Source organism: Cyprinodon tularosa, unplaced genomic scaffold, assembly GCF_016077235.1.
Source record: "Cyprinodon tularosa strain WSP-4 unplaced genomic scaffold, ASM1607723v1 ctg754, whole genome shotgun sequence".
In the NCBI taxonomy this organism is placed as follows: domain Eukaryota; kingdom Metazoa; phylum Chordata; class Actinopteri; order Cyprinodontiformes; family Cyprinodontidae; genus Cyprinodon; species Cyprinodon tularosa.
Genome location: NW_024039512.1, coordinates 128,343 through 145,535, shown reverse-complemented (window position 1 = coordinate 145,535; position 17,193 = coordinate 128,343). Strand labels below are relative to the sequence as shown.

The following is a 17,193-nucleotide window of genomic DNA, read 5'->3' as shown; positions in this document are numbered from 1 at the left end:
TCTAGATACCGATCTGTTTTTACTATAATTTAATTTGACAAACCGGGTCTTCTCTACATTCTTTTTTCTGTTTGGTGCGATTGCAATAGCGGGTCTTGATCTGGACGGACCGGAGGGGAGCAAAAAGTAGCTCAGCTCCGTATTTTGACGGTGAAGGAGAAGACGTACGTGGGCGGTGACGAGCGGAGGATGTGGAACAGCTCTCATTGATTTACATGACAGACAAGTACTCCGTACGTGAGCGGGGTGGAGCGCTGACGGAGTATGTGGAATCTGGGAGTAAAGGAGGACAAATACACGTCCGGCTGGGTGCAGCGCCGGACGCCGGACAGTGCAATGAAAATCCGGACTGTCCGCCCTAAAGCCGGACATCTGGCCACCCTAAAACTCCTCTTGGACGCGATGGCGACTCTGCATTGAACAAGACGAACTCAAAGAAGAGATGCTAGCGGTAAATATATGTTCGATTACTGCCTGCTAAGCTAAAAGCGGCCTAGCCTGAGCTATGGCTAATAGCAGCCTAGCTATTAGCCTATCTAGCCTAGCCTTGCAAGAACAAGCTTTATTAAAGTGCATTTTTTGTGATTTACAGGAAGCAGTACGCCGTCTTAACAACTCGGAGACTAATTGCAGGCGCTATGAACCGGAGCAAGGGTAAGATTTAAAGAATATGCTTTCATTCTGCGGTAAAAGGTAATGGATACCGATCATAGCTTTACATTTTGTTTTCACAGACCTCCTATTTGCTCGGAGCCATAATCAGCAAGTCCAGATTTGCACGATGTTGATAAAGACGACATTGTGTGTAAGTGACTTGTTTTAATGTTTTATCCTTCCTTGTTACTGTGACTTGCGTTTGATTTTTTATTTATACCACTGTCATTTAATTGTTTTCCAGCTGCCTGTAAGACGTACACTATATTGCCAAAAGTATTTGCTCACCCATCCAAATTATTGGAATCAGGTGTTCCAATCACTTCCATGGCCACAGGTGTATAAATTCAAGCAACTAGGCATGCAGACTGTTTTTACAAACATTTGTGAAAGAATGGGTCGCTCTCAGGAGCTCAGTGAATTCCAGCATGGAACTGTGATAGGATGCCACCTGTGCAACAAATCCAGTCGTGAAATTTCCTCGCTCCTAAATATTCCACAGTCAACTGTCAGCTGTATTATAAGAAAATGGAAGTGTTTGGGAACGACAGCAACTCAGCCACGAAGTGGTAGGCCACGTAAACTGACGGAGCGGGGTCAGCGGATGCTGACGCGCATAGTGCGAAGAGGTCGCCAACTTTCTGCAGAGTCAATCACTACAGACCTCCAAACTTCATGTGGCCTTCAGATTAGCTCAAGAACAGTGCGCAGAGAGCTTCATGGAATGGGTTTCCATGGTCGAGCAGCTGCATCCAAGCCATACATCACCAAGTGCAATGCAAAGCGTCGGATGCGGTGGTGTAAAGCACGCCGCCACTGGACTCTAGAGCAGTGGAGACGCGTTCTCTGGAGTGACGAATCGCGCTTCTCCATCTGGCAATCTGATGGACGGGTCTGGGTTTGGCGGTTGCCAGGAGAACGGTACTTGTCTGACTGCATTGTGCCAAGTGTAAAGTTTGGTGGAGGGGGGATTATGGTGTGGGGTTGTTTTTCAGGAGCTGGGCTTGGCCCCTTAGTTCCAGTGAAAGGAACTCTGAATGCTTCAGCATACCAAGACATTTTGGACAATTCCATGCTCCCAACTTTTTGGGAACAGTTTGGAGCTGGCCCCTTCCTCTTCCAACATGACTGTGCACCAGTGCACAAAGCAAGGTCCATAAAGACATGGATGACAGAGTCTGGTGTGGATGAACTTGACTGGCCTGCACAGAGTCCTGACCTCAACCCGATAGAACACCTTTGGGATGAATTAGAGCGGAGACTGAGAGCCAGGCCTTCTCGTCCAACATCAGTGTGCGACCTCACAAATGCGCTTCTGGAAGAATGGTCAAAAATTCCCATAAACACACTCCTAAACCTTGTGGACAGCCTTCCCAGAAGAGTTGAAGCTGTTCTAGCTGCAAAGGGTGGACCGACGTCATATTGAACCCTATGGATTAGGAACGGGATGTCACTTAAGCTCATATGTGAGTCAAGGCAGGTGAGCAAATACTTTTGGCAATATAGTGTATTTTCAGACGGTACGCAGGAGCTTCAGATATACGCTGCCAGCCAACACGCTGCGTGCGGAGGCTATCTGCTCGGAGTCGGGCCAGAAGAAAGAGGGTAAGACTTTATTTGGTAACTATTTTTCAGGTGCATTTATAGATGTGTTGTGTCCATACGCAGTGCGCTGATTCATTGTTTTTTTTTCAGCTGCTGAAAGCGAGGCAGAGTGTGCTAACAGATGAGGAAGTGGAACTCTGGAAGTCCGCCGTCGTCAGCGGTGTCTCTGGATGGATTGTACGGTCGCCGCCATTTCGTAGGCCGGATCCCTCTGAACTCTGTGTTAAGCTGCAGTCCCGGTTAGAAGAGATGCCGAAGTACAAGGCCACGCACAGTAGGCGTCTGCACTTCGGACCTGCCTCGGAGGGAATGCTGCCTGTTACCTCCAACCCCGAGGAAGCAAACGGACCGTTCACAGAGTTTTAATTTTTAGAAACGCATGTGTTTGGATACGCGTTGTATATAGTTGTGTGTGTTTTAATAAAGCTCTTTCTTTGCATAAACAGCTTCCTGGCAAATCTTCATTTCCTGTATAAATTCATTCATGTCCTTGATGGTAGCATAATAATTGTGTAGTAGTGTAGGATAACATAAATACACACCATATGAATGAATAAATATATGAATGAATAAATAAATATATATATATATATGAATAAATATATATATATATATGAATAAATATATATATGTCAATATATATATATGCCAACCAATCACGAGCGACTTTACTTGTTTAAAAAGAAGTGGTTCCGTCCAATACTCAGTAAGAAAATTAAAGCCTGGCGTGGCCACGTGTGGTTTTGCTGCCAATCACGAGCGATTTCATTTGTTTGAGAATAGTGGTTTCAGCCAATACTGAGAAGGTTATTCAAGCCAGACCTGGCCAGCCGCGCGGGTTTGCTGCATTCATATGCTAATTAGGGCCATTAGTACAGCTGATCGCTCTCCACATACGTCACGGTACGTTTCCGACAATTTGTGGCACGACAAACGCGGACAAGCACGGGTTGCAAATTGTCGGAAACTGACGAAAATCAGGCAGATCTGCGGGAGTTTACGGGGGTTTACGGGGACGAAAATCTCACTTTTCATGCAGTGTATATAAATAAACTAAATTGAATTGAATTATGAATAACTTTACAGATTAGCAATAAAAAGGTCACAATAAACTACATAACTCAATGTGATGTGAAATCTTATTCAGTATATATCATAAACTATTGGATACTTTCCCAAATTAAACAAGCAGATTTTTCTTTATTTGCTATACTATAATTAGAACCTGTCCCTGTCTTTATCTTGTAATATGCCTTCAAACAGCATTTGTTGTTAACCAGAATCATTATAATGAATAGATTTAAATTAGTACTGCTGAACACAATTTATATATACAATTTATATATCTTGAGCAGTAGACAAGAGAATTAAAGAGGGGAACAAATTTCTGCCCAGAAAAAACAAATAAATAATTAAAAAAAAAGGTCTTGTTTAAGCATTATTTATCATAGTGATGCCTCAAAACTGTATAAATCAGCATGATACAGAATTTAGGTAAGTATGTAATTGTACAATAAGATTGTACTTCATAAATAAGCCATGGCATAGAGATTTTCCACTAAATACAGTGTTTTAATTGCCATGCAACGAGTCAAATAAATCAAGCCTTATAACCTTCACGTTTGTCTGTAAATGAAAAACTTTGTAAACAGAACCTCACTCATAGATAGTGAGAATGGAGATTATATTTGTCTTTCTACAAGTGCACGTGAGTCTGCCCATAAAATATTGTCCTTGACAAAAGATTCTGCCTTTTGATAAAGCAAACCCAATTAAAGAAGTCTTGTCCATGAAACATACATTTATAGTGTTTGTTCTGGCTTGAAAAAAGGTAATTATTAATCAAACTTTGAGAGTAATTAAGGGTTGGATCAACAAAGAAACAAAACTTTAGGGGACTTTAAGTACACAAGGATAAGAATGGAGAAAATAATGTTTTTCCAATTGTTTCTTCTAATCTGCTCTTTTTCTGCAGTTCTGCATCAGTCAGACTCAGAGAATTAAATCACTTCACATTCAAGGCAAACTGAATCACAGACAGGAGAGACAGGAAATCTCTCTGACCCCCAACAAAGATGTACACAGGACATCAATGCTGCGCTGAGAGAGATGAACGCCTCTTTGTGTGGACTCAAGGTTAGCGTGGAGTACTTACAGAAGGATAATGAAGGTATGTTAACCCTGACAACCAAAGCTTTAACAAATCATCTCTTTGAGTCAATTGTTTTTTTCTTTAAATGGCATCTCATTCATAGGTTTTTCATTTTACTTCTGCAAACAGCTAAGACAACAGAAACAGAGTTGTTGAAAGAACAGTGCCAAGGTAATTATTAAGAGAAATTACTAACGCCTGGATTCATTACTGAAACTTAGTATTTAGAATTAATACAATAATAATGCTTAAATTGGTCCCAGTTGTTTGTTTATTTTTCAGTACAAGTAGCAAAAGTAAGAAAGCTTGAGCAGCAGTATCAAGATATTTATCATATCATTATTTTAAGAATAAATAAGGTTATATTTAACATAAAAAGCAAGCATCCGATATTATCACAGAATTGTTTCTTCAATTTATATGTTGTTGGTTTCTTTTTTCAGTACAAGTAGCAAAATTAAGAATGCTGGGGCAACAGTATGAAGGTATTTTTTCAGGGTCCTGGTCTGATTGTTCCTGTTTTCCTTAGTTATCCATTTGTTGCCCTCTGCTGCCCTCTTGTGTCCTCCCTTGCTCTGTTTCTCTGTCCTGCCAAGCACCTGTTGCCAATTTCCTCGTCAGCTCTCTCTCTGACTCTGTCCCCTTTAAAAGCCCTCCCTGTTCAGTTCCTGTTGCTGGATCCTCGTCTTGCTTCCTGTCTGTTACCTGCCTACCTTGTCTCGTCTCTCCCTGGCTTCTAGTTTTGATTTACCCCTGATGTCTCCTTGGTTCAGGTTCGTTTGCTGTTTTTCTGTTGGACTCTGATTCCTGCCCCTGGTTCTGTGAACCAGAATAAACAGGCTTTATTCACCTCTGCCTACTGGTCTCTGCGTTTGGGTCCTCCACACAAACACCGATCATGACAGAAGGATCCAGCCACAACATGGACCCAGCAGAGAACCAGGCATGTGAACTCCTCAGCCCTCCCCATATACAGGAGTCTGACCTTTGGAGCTTTTTTTATGGGGAGAGAGAAGATTTTTTTTTGTTCCTGCCACCGCCATCAGCTCCAAGAGCTCCTCGGCGGGGGCTCCAAGCCTCCAAGGCCCCTCAGCGGGCGCTTCAAGCCTCCAAGGCCCCTAAGCGGGGGCTCCAGGCCTCCAAGGCACCTCAGCGGGCGCCCCAAGCCTTCAAGGCCCCCTCCATGGTGGTTCCTGTGCCGCAGTGGGCGGCCCCTTCGTAGGCTGTTCCTGAGCCGCAGTGGGCGGCCCCGGCCTCGTCTGAACCTGTTCCTGAGCCGCAGTGGGTGGCCTCGGCCTCGTCTGAACCTGTTCCTAAGCCGCAGTGGGCGGCCCCGTCTGATCCTGTTCCTGAGCCGCAGTCGACGGCTCCCTCTGAGCTTGCTCCAGAGCCGCAGTGGGCGGCCCCTTCCGAGCCTGTTCCAGAGCCGCAGTCGACGGCTCCCTCTGAGCCTGTTGCAGAGCAACAGAAGCGGAGGCGGCGTCCTCCTCGGTGCTTCCTGCTGAGGCGGAGGTGGCGTCCTCCTCGGTGCTTCCTGCTGAAGCAGAGGCGGCGTCCTCCTCGGTGCTTCCTGCTGAAGCGGAGGCGGCGTCCTCCTCGGTGCATCCTGCTGAAGCGGAGGCGGCGGCGTCCTCCTCGGCGCCTGCGGCTGAAGCGGAGGCGGCGTCCTCTTCGGCGCATCCTGCTGAAGCGGAGGCGGCGTCCTCTTCGGTGCATCCTGCTGAGGCAGAGGCGGCGTCCTCCTCCTAGGTTCCTGCAGCATTGGAGACGCCGACCTCCAGAGCGTCTCTCTCAGCTCCGGCTCCACGGCCGGCCTCCAGAGCATCTCTCTCAGCTCCGGCCCCACGGCCGGCCTCCAGAGCGTCTCTCTCAGCTCCGGCCCCACGGCCGGCCTCCAGAGAATTTTTGTTGCCCTCGCCCACCCTGGGTGGGTTGTTTTGATTTTCGGACTCTGTTCTGTTTTTGTGCCTGGTTCCCCCTCTGCCCACCCTGGGTGGGTTGTTTTGATTTTCTGGACATTTTAGGGCGTCTGGGATCCGCCCTTAAGTGGGGGGTACTGTCAAGGTCCTGGCCTGATTGTTCCTGTTTTCCTTAATTATCCATTTGTTGCCCTCTGCTGCCCTCTTGTGTCCTCCCTTGCTCTGTTTCTCTGTCCTGCTAAGCACCTGTTGCCAATTTCCTCGTCAGCTCTCTCTCTGTGAACCAGAATAAACAGGCTTTATTCACCTCTGCCTACTGGTCTTTGGGTCCTCCACACAAACACCGATCATGACATATTTATTACATTATTCTAAGAGTAAATAATCTTAAGTGATGGTTTTACAAAATAGATAATAATAGATAAACAGTCAGTTTACTGAGATTTTTTTTAAATAGTGTTGCTTATATGCAGTCTATATTGAGGGCAAACCTGACTGATTTAACAGTTTTTAAAATATCAATGGCAAGAGGCCAGTATTTATGAGCTTGTATTCTTGATGATTATATGCTACTATTTCTTTTTTAGATAAATTTACAGCTCAGGCAGAAGAACTCATCTCAGTTAAAGCCAGGGAAAACAACACTGAGGTCCAACTGGAGTGGCTAAGGAAGGAAGGAAAAGGTTTGGAAAAAATAATCTTAAAATATATGTATATTTCATAATGGCCTTCAACATGCTTCAACACCTTGTCCATAAAGTTATTTGAACATATATTTTTATCCAGATGGTACTTGGTTGGTTTTCTTGTAAAACATTATTTTATCTGCAACAAAGACAATTTGTCCAAAAGTGTCTAAATGTATGATTGTTTCTAAAGATATCTTTTTGATTTAAATCAATTTCTGACAGAGAAACAAGTGGCTTTTTCTGCTTCCCTGCTGGCCTCAGGTTCAGGAACTATTGGACCATTTAAAGCACAGAGACCTCTAGTCTTTAGGAATGTTGTTGCAAATATTGGCAATGCCTACAACCCAAACACAGGTACTCCAACGTTCTCTTAACAAACCCTTACATAAACCTGGTTCATGTTTCTTTATGTAAACACATTTACAGTCGAAATCATAATAGAAATATTGTGTTTCACAGGTTTTTTCATTGCACCTGTGAGAGGAGCCTATCACTTTGAGTTCTACTTATATGGAGGTGGACATGCGTCACATGGTACAGGTGGTGTGTTGGTCAAGAATGGAGATTCTGTTTTCATTGCAATTGAAAATCAGCCTTCTTATTCTGTTAACCTATCAAATGGTGTAACATTGCTGTTAGAGATCGGAGATGATGTATTATTGAATCAGTGGCAAAATACAAGAATTTACAACAGTCAAAATCATCATAACACCTTTAGTGGTCATTTGATTTTTAATATGTGATTAAAGAACAGTCTTGTTCTATACTGTGATAAAATTTCACTGGAGTTTTTTTTTTACTGTAAAAACCCTAAAAGATATTTCTTGAATTCAAATACATGATGTTTTATATAATGTAAGGCTATCATCTTGTTCTTTTGAAACCTTAGTAGCGTTTAATATGGAAGTTATGTCCCCCTGAAAGTGGCTGCGCCTCGGAACTTCCCTACCGGTTCTTTACCTGGGGGCAAGTTATTTACTACTCTTAACTCAAACTGGGTAAAACCATATGAAAAAGGACCATAAAACAGGAGTAAAAAGTAACAGCGTTTATTCCAGATCAGGTCGATACAGGACAGAGAAATTGCTTGGAGTTGGCACAGCTGCGGGCTCAAAAAACGTCAGCGTGTGTCCGGCAAAGATTGACCAAAGATTGAGCCCCAAAGTCATCTTCTCCTTCTTATACCTCATGAATCCATGTGTTGCATCAGGTGGATGTTTAACTCTACATATCAGAAACTGACACGCCATCCATGCCATGACCTTTATGCATCTTGCCACCTTTACACCATGATTACACATACACACATCCAAGATGTACCCATATCCTGTGTATTTTTAAAGACACGAAGGCTGTCCTGATTAGATGGCCTCCGTACACACAGTGACATCCACCCGGTGAAGGAAGGCCTTCTACTCTGTCTAAAAAAATAATAATGCAAATGATGTATAAAGAATAAACCTAACAGTAGCAAAAAAAATTATTACCCAAATTCATCACATCATCTTTAGTGTTTTTTTTTTTTCTTTTTACTATGGGAACAGAAAAAAAACTTTCTAGGTTTATATTATTATACATTATCAGCGAAAGCCATAAATGTATAAATAAATCTCATTACCGCAACGGGATACAATATCTTTTTCACTGTAAAACTCCTAATAGTTTTTAGATGTCTCAAATTGAAAATAGAATGCAGTTTTGTACAATGAAGGACTTTCATTTTGTTCTTTAGAAACATCTATTCTAATATACTGCTGATTTCAGAAGAAAATTATTATAAAACTGTCTGAACATTTACGTTTTATGTGTAGTTTTTAATTAAAATGTTTCTAAATACTAGATAGAAACAACTAAAGAAAAATTACCAAGTACCACACATTATTCAAACATAATCACACACTAATAACAAATGTATGAAACTAGGTAGAACTGTTTTAGAGGTTTGTATGTGTAATTGATATAATATAATACAAAAAATAAAGTTACATAATTTTATACCTTTTTTGACATTTAGGGTTTGAGAGAAGCTGTTGGGTAAATAAAAAAGCTTTTCTGATACCAAGGTGTTTTTTTTCTGTTTTTTTTCTTTTCTGATTGAACATAAGACTTATGATGAACTTGCAAATCAACTCTATATTGGGTCTGTAGGTTTATTAACTGTTATGGATATCTGCACATCATGCAAATAAGGTCAATGTTCGAACATTGCACTTGCCATATAATTAATGACATAAAGATGTTCAGTGCATAAAAATGTTTTATTTTAATAACACAATCACTGTGCAAAGACATGTCTATAAGCCATCATTCTAGGTCACCTTTACACCTCAAATGTTTTTGCTATTCAAGACAGAGCAACCTATGGAACTAGTTTACCGTAACCTTTTCTAACATAGAAAGTGTTTATGAATCAGGGCTCCTATGTTCCTTTTGAGTGTGGGGGAGCCGGCGCCAGCCGAAGTAGAGCGAGCAACAGTGTCCGTGAGGGATAATGCAAAGCCGAAAAACAATCCAGAACAGTGTCAGAAACCAGGTGATCTGAGAGCCGAAGTGGTATCCAGGGAGAATCCGAGCCGAGGTCAGTAAAACCGTCCAAGTTCGAAAACTGGCAAAATCCAGGTAGTCAGATCAAAAACCAAGCTGAGCAGAGCAGACAGGGAAAAAGGCAAAAACCAAAAACATATGTGCAAAAAACTGAGAAGAATTTGACAGAACAGAACACTTACATAGATAGCTAGAGTAACTCACAGCAAGACAGGTTGAATAATCCGACACTTATAGCAGGAGAGCAAACTGCCTAAAGAGCTGCAGGGACCAGGTGAATCAGATTGGCAGTAGTCAGCCGCAGGGCCAATTAGGCAGGTGAGAAGGAGCAGAGGGAAAAAAACAACCATCAGTGCCAGGATTATGACAGTAAAGGTGTGTCCCAATCTCCCTTTTCAGTTGCAAGGTCTCTCATTATAGCTTTTCCTTTAATGGTCACTGGTGCTGCAAACCCATAGGGTCATAAAGACTGTTGATGGGGGATAAAACACATGAAGCAGTCTGTTTGGAAGTTCTAGTCAAGCCTGAGACTGCGGTGTGGCACTGGCATTGCATCATCGTCGAGGTCAAGATAGTATTCCTTGCAATGTGTGTGGATAACAAAAAGGCACCTGAAACAAATAATTTTTCACAGCATGGTCTTTGCAGCCAGCTGGATGTGCTTTTACAAAGCATATTTTTGAGCAGGATCAATTTTTCCATTCTCCACCCCATGCTTCTTAGCACTTTGAGTTTATGTGCGGCTCATTTTTAGGTATGCATTCTTCACCGCCATGCTGCAGTTTGGGGTCAAACTCACCTTTGGATTCTTGTTGAAGTGTTGTGTGAAGCTCCTCACTTTTGCATGCTGCACTTTGCAGTGTGATTTTGCAATTCCTTGCGATGTGTGTTGTTAACAAAAAGGCACCCGAAGGAGATGTTTTTCTCTCTTAGCAGTGCCATACGATCCTAAGGAGATCTGTCATTAAATGCACAGTAATTACAGAGGGTGAGGTTTTCTGTTTATGGGGCACATTCTGTCACATTTGTTAGGTTTAACCTTATGTCAGCATCTCTGTAACCTTTAGGGGATATTTCAGTCTTGTGGACATATACCCTACTTAAACTTATCTGAGCTATGTCCATGTGAGAAACAAAGTGGAAACTTGAATTACAGAATTGGCCAAACTGCAGCAAGAGAACCAAGGTATTTATTGTAGCTTACTTGGTCATTGACTGACCATTGATTTTTTAATGCCCTTGAATGCACGGTACAGTAGCGTGGCATTGCATTTGTTAAGGTGCTACCACAAAAAAAAAAAAAAACATTAACAATTAGTGGCAAATTTCAGCATAAAAATACAAATTAGCCTCATGGTAACACTTTGTCTCAAGAATATATATGATTAGTGTTGGTTTGTGTTCTTGTCACTGCGTGGAAGTGTGCAGAATGTATTCTCTGTTTTTGGAATAAATCCATTAAATGTTTTACAACAGTTTTGATTCTATTACTGTAAAAGATAAATCAACTAAAGAAGCAAGGCAAGAAAAAAAGAACTTGAACTTTGTGAAGTAAGTGTAGTAAAACTCTTTTTAGAAAGAGAATACAGTAAAATTCTGCTTTCAAAAGAACCCGCTCAATAGTATATATCTGTATATGATTATGTTTGTTACCTTATAAAGGTTTGACAGTCATTAACTCTGTTTTTGATTTGCAAATCTAAAGATGTATTTTCTTTCTACAGCATAATGTCTGATAGTGGAAAGGAAAACAAGATCAAACAACCTAGTAATGATTACCTATTATAAGATAACAAGAGTCTATTTAAAGCATGGGTTACCTCCAAAGCCTCATAGCTTGACTGCAGGGTCAGAATCCAGAAGAATGAAGAAGATGTTTCTATTATTGTTTTTCATAATCTCTTCTATTTCAACAACTCAGCTTCAAGGACAGTTTGACGATGGGACTGCTAAAAATTTAGGAGAACCTAACACTATGGAAAAAGAACCAGGGAATATCTCTGACCACCAACCAATCTGTTCACATGACATCCATGCTGTTCTGAGACAGATGAGTGCCTCTCTTGCAGGACTGAAAGTGGGCATGGGCTTCTTACAGAGGGACAATGAAGGTATAAGGATTTTTACTACCAAAGCTTGACTATATCAGACCACCTAAGATAAGCCTAAATCACTCAATCTCTTGGTTCTGTTTTAGCCCAAGCAACAAAGACAAGAGAACTGGAGCAACAGTACCAAGGTATACACTTTGCAGAATACACATCTAAAAATACTGTATATGCTATATTATCAGTTAATCTGTTTATTAAACCTAAATACATATTTTGCCTATACAAATTACTTTGTAAATGGTTCTGATTGCCTAAGCCCTCCTTTTTAGTGTTGTATTATTTTCCTCTTTTAGGTCAGTCAGCTAAGATCCAAGAATTGGAACAACAAAAGTCTGAGCTGCAACAACAATATCAAGGTATTTAGCATTACTCTTAGTAACATTTAAAACAGTAAGAACACACTAGACTTATATATATATATACTTGTCATAAATTATATTGGTAGGATGTTATAACAAATATCTGTAAAGGCTCAGAACAGAGAACCCAGTATTCAAGGCAAGACAGACAGTGGGATTACCCAAAAATGTTTATTTAAAAACAGATCTGTGCTTCAGCATCTAGTACATCTAAGGCAGGAACCTCTGCAGGAAAGGAACACAGGTTAGGGACCACGATAATCTGATAGAGAATGATGATGCTAGTGAGTCACTAACCTGGTTTAACAGCTCAGTCCGTGCCCAGATAACAAGGTAGTATTCAGCTGCCAACAAGATGCAGCGGCCCAGAGTGTCCCAGATGCTGCAGCCCCGGTTAATTGAGGAGAACATGCAGGAGACCAGATCCAGGCAGTTGATCCAGTAAAATCCAGAGGGCCAAGCCAAAGCCGGGGTCGAGGATGTGGTCAGGATACAGAACCAGGAGACAATAAGTCCAAAGAGGTTTCGAACGGAAAGGAAACAGCACCAAGTTCGTTAAGCAGGCAGATTCTGACAGGAGTCAGGTCAGGTTAACAGATCAGATCAAGAACAGGCAGACTCAGAGGTCCAGGAGTCCAAAGACAGGTCAGGCAACAGATCAGATGAGAACAGGCAGCTCAGCGGTTAAGAGGCAGACCAGAAAATCAGAAACACTAAGGTAATACTGGCCCACTGTCCCCACGGGCACAAGAGAAATTATATGCCCTTGCTGACTGGTAGCAAGCAGCTTAAATAGAGGCAGGAGTAGGTGGATTAGATGAGCAGTAATGACAAAATGGGCAGTTAGACAGGTGAATGGAATGAGTATTTAAGTCAGTCATCAGCGCCGAGCTCATGATAATATCTAATAGCCTTGTGACCCAATCCAATCTAATTTACTTATATACGTTATATAGCATTTTTATACAGCATTTTATTTATGTATATACTCATGTTTCAAAAGTGCTGAACACTAAAACAAACATATACGTAATACTGGGCAATAAATAGTAAGTAAATGAATAAATAGGAATTTATTTCAGAAAATTTGACAATAAACAATAAATTAATCAACCAAAAACAGAAACAAGAGACTGGTTCACATCAACCAAACCAAACACCAATTTCCAAACTTAGATAGAAACAAAACCCTCAACCAAATAAACCTGTCGGTATATACAGTGTAATGGATTAGTATGGACCCAAAGACAACCTGCAAACAGGTCAGTGAAACTTTAACGGTCTTTATTAAAGTTAGAGGGCGGCACGGACTCCCGTGAAGTGCGGTCAGGTTCAGTGACTGGCAGCTCCTACAGACAGAGTGGTGGTTAGTGACCAGTGGAGGCAGGCAGATGTGTGAGTTAGGAGCTTGGTCACTAACCTGACCACGGGAAGACTCAGTTGGGCACAGTCTGGTTACAGGAAAGGACGGAGTCCGTGCTGGGGTAATCCAAGGTTCTTCGTCCAGGTTCGGCCCAGGTCTTGACGAGGGGGGGGGTCCGTTAATCCAGCTGAGGTATCCAAGGGAGAATCCAGGGGAGGTTCCAAGTCCAGATCCAGTTCCAAAATCCAAAAAAGCAAAGACAGTTAAAAGGGCAGGCAATCTCCATTACTCACAGGCAGGCTGGGTCAGAAACACGGGTAGAAAGTCCAGATCACTGAGGCTGACGAGCAGGGCTCAAGCGGGCAGACAAAAATCCAGAAAGGGGTCAGGCTGGCTCAAAAACAGGGGGAAAAACAGGTCGAGGTTCACAGAATAGGCTGGAAGTTTTCACCGTTAGGCTAGAGACATTCTGGCACTGGAGGCTGGAGGGACGGAGCCTTTAAGCAGGAGGGGTGGAGTGAAAACAGGTGCACTGATTGCAATAGCAGCTCCAGTGCCAGGAACGTTACAAACAGCCAGAGATATTACATGTAATAATGTAAATAATGTAATGCAAATTGTCTAAAAACAGTTCTATATGTTCTTTTAAGTAAAAAACAATAAAAGAACAGGTAAGAACAAAAAAAAAAAGAAAAACACAGAATAAAGGTCACAGAGGACATAATTCATGGCCAGAGAGTAAGACAGGCCTTAAAACACTCAAGTTTAATGGCTGTTTTAACATAGGGGACCAGAGTGAATAAGGGAAATTCAAATTCATTTTGTAACACGCTTATCCCTGCTGGGGTTGCGAGGGGTGCTTGTGCCTATCTCCAGCAGTCATTTTGTCAGAGGCAGGGTATACCCTGGACAGGTCGCCAGTCCATCGCAGGGCAGATTATCCAATCATACACACCTTAATTGAGGTATAGTCAGAATTTCTTGCAGCAAATAAGCTGTGGGTGGGGTGGCTTTAAGGAGGTTCTGAACATTTTCTGAATAGGTAATCTGTGCAAAACTCTGCTGGTGGTTTAAGTATTTTTATTTTTTATTTTTAGTAGTAGTAATATTAATTATAATCTAATGTTAAGTCAGTTTTTTTCTTTTCACAAGCTACTTCTTTAGTCAACTTTTATTAATTGAGTGAAAATAGTTTTTAATTCTGTCACTGAGTACATTTGCTCATGTAGTTTCTATTGTCGAAAAAATACCTTTTATGCTGCAAATGTAGTATTTGTGTTAAAATTTCCTTTTAGCTGCTCCCATCCATTGTGAAATAAAAAAAAACTCTCAAAACCAGGGTCCTGCACTGTGTTTTTGCACCAGCCCACCCTGCTAGCAGCTTTGTACAATGCATGCTTTAAAATCATAAAGTCGTGTAATGTAAATAATTAGATCTTTCTGTCTTTTACACAATAGGTTTTCTGCAATGTAATTTTATTGTCAGAACCATCAATCATCTCTGTATTACCCTTTAGTCACACCTCTAAGACTTGATCCTCGGACATATCCAACAAGGCTACTTAATGAGCTGCGTGCTGTAGCACATCAGAGTCAGTCTGATTATTTTTCATTTGTTTAGTTTATATATACCACTGAACAAAGACATTTGTTAAGATTATTTGTAAACTAGCGATACAGTTTGTAAATTCCTTTTACTTTATCAACACCAAGGTCGCATAGAAAAATCATTTGCCAGCCTCATCATTAACTTACTGTAAATCAACAGTCACCAGGCAGGAAACACTGGCTTCTGAGAATGATATTCACATGTTTTGTTATTGACTTTGATACATACCAGATCCAAAACTAAGAATGCCATTATAAAAGTGGCAAACGTATTATATTTGCTTTTAAGATTATGTTTATTATGTAAAAAAATTACTTAATTTGTTTGCCCTATAAGATGTTTTTCTTTTTTTTATTAATTTATTTATAAACATTTTCAACTTTAACAAATCTTTGGTAATATTTAATACAACATGTTTTATAACAGCCATTATAAAATGGCAATCATTAACATTTTGTTTCTTTCTATTTGCTTTAAGTACAAGCTGCCAAGATAAAAGAGTTGGAGTTGCAAATGATAGAGATGGACAAGCTTAAGCTGCAATTTGAAGGTATTGGGTTATAACATTTTAATGTACAAATCACATTATTATGATAAGAAAGAAGGAAAGCTTTTTTTCTATATTAATATGTTTTTATTAATGACAGTGAAAAGCTTTTCATTTTAACTGCTTTCCTATAAAACGTACTGAAGGATTGACGGTAATTTCATTGGTTTATTTGTAAATTCCTTTATTATTATCATTCCAGCACAAGGAAATGAACTGATGGAAATTAAAAGCAGAACAAACATCACACAAAAAAAAGTGGAGTTTCTTAACAGAGAAAGAGAAGGTTTGTTAATGAATAAACAGTTGTGTAATTAGAGCAAACTCATAACCGTCATAGATGCTGATCTACACAACAATACTTTTCCTCTGTAGTGCAACGAGTGGCATTCTCAGCATCTTTGATGGCCTCAGGGGGAGGAGACATTGGCCCTTTTAATGCATACACTTCTCTGATTTTCAAAAATGTTGTTTCAAATATTGGAAACGCCTATAACCCAAATACAGGTATTGCAATTTTATATTCATTTATTTAAAAAATAAGTCGGACCTATTTATGAAATAGTAACATCATTACAATATCATTTATTTTGAATGTGGATGATTAAGACTACCTGATTTCTCTTTTTAAAATTAAATACTGTGTCCTCCAGGTTTTTTTACAGCTCCAGTGAGAGGTGCCTACCACTTTAATTACCACATTTATGGACATGGACATTCTTCACATGGTTCCGGAGCAGTGCTGGTCAAGAATGGAGAGTACATTTTCATGGCATATGAACATCAAACTACACTCGGTGCCAACTCTGCGAACAGCGTCACTTTGCTCTTAGAGGCTGGAGACGTAGTGTATTTGCTTCAGAGGGCTCACACAAGGATTTTTGATGATCAGCTGCACTATACCACCTTCAGCGGGCTTCTGCTTTTCCCCTTGTGCAATGATAAATGTTAAACATTTTATTATATATTTTATACCCCGCCTCTTGCCCTTAGAGGGCTGGAGATAAGCACCATTTTATACATAATATACATTTCCAAATATTTAGTGTCATAGTAAGGGGTCAATATTGTACTCTTTATTGTAAGTCATGTACAGTATGTAACAACATAAAGAGTACATTACTTATAAGGCTCCAGAAATGAATTCTCCTTCATTAAAGAATCAGGGTTTTAAATATGATTGATTTAAAATAAAATTTGACAGATTTTTGACTCACTTTTTTTTTATTTTTACATAAGTTGTCTTTTATGAAAAAGCCGCCGTATCTTGATCACCATGTATCAGGTTCATTTCATATTAGATATTTTAGTTAAAACATGAGGGGAAGTTGAGCAATAATATTTGACACATTCTATAGATTAATTCCAAGCTACATATGAAAACAAGACATTTCTTACTCTAGATTAATAAAGCAAGTATTTTTAAAACTGAAATTTAATAAAAAGTGTGTTTCATAAGTGCTTAAAACTTCACAAACAGGATTCCATTTATGCTTTTCTGCACTGATCAAAGGAACAGAGCTGTATTTTACGAAGGCTTTGCTTTGTTACTTTTATGTATAAACATTTGAGGTGGTTTTTTTTCTATTGTTTTTACACTATAAAACTTTCTATTTCAATTCTGTTAGAAATATTTGTTGG

General features: G+C 40.3%; 1 protein-coding gene across 1 annotated transcript; it reads left to right on the top strand.

The window, feature by feature from the left end:
- The first annotated feature begins 11,410 nt into the window (after nucleotides 1–11,410).
- Nucleotides 11,411–16,958, top strand: LOC119773265. Its single transcript, XM_038270191.1, has 7 exons — nucleotides 11,411–11,674; nucleotides 11,761–11,802; nucleotides 11,968–12,030; nucleotides 15,484–15,555; nucleotides 15,755–15,838; nucleotides 15,928–16,059; nucleotides 16,206–16,958. The coding sequence occupies exons 1-7, from the start codon at nucleotides 11,428–11,430 to the stop codon at nucleotides 16,502–16,504; spliced, it is 939 nt and encodes a 312-aa protein (XP_038126119.1). The 5' UTR covers nucleotides 11,411–11,427; the 3' UTR covers nucleotides 16,505–16,958.
- Nucleotides 16,959–17,193: the final 235 nt, after the last annotated feature.

Bases quoted from the DNA above. Each gene is read 5' to 3' on its own strand.
- LOC119773265 (XM_038270191.1), top strand. From the start codon at position 11,428: ATGAAGAAGATGTTTCTATTATTGTTTTTCATAATCTCTTCTATTTCA. The intron at 11,803-11,967 runs GTATACACTTTG...TTCCTCTTTTAG, and splicing joins ACTGGAGCAACAGTACCAAG to GTCAGTCAGCTAAGATCCAA. The intron at 15,556-15,754 runs GTATTGGGTTAT...TTATCATTCCAG, and splicing joins GCTTAAGCTGCAATTTGAAG to CACAAGGAAATGAACTGATG.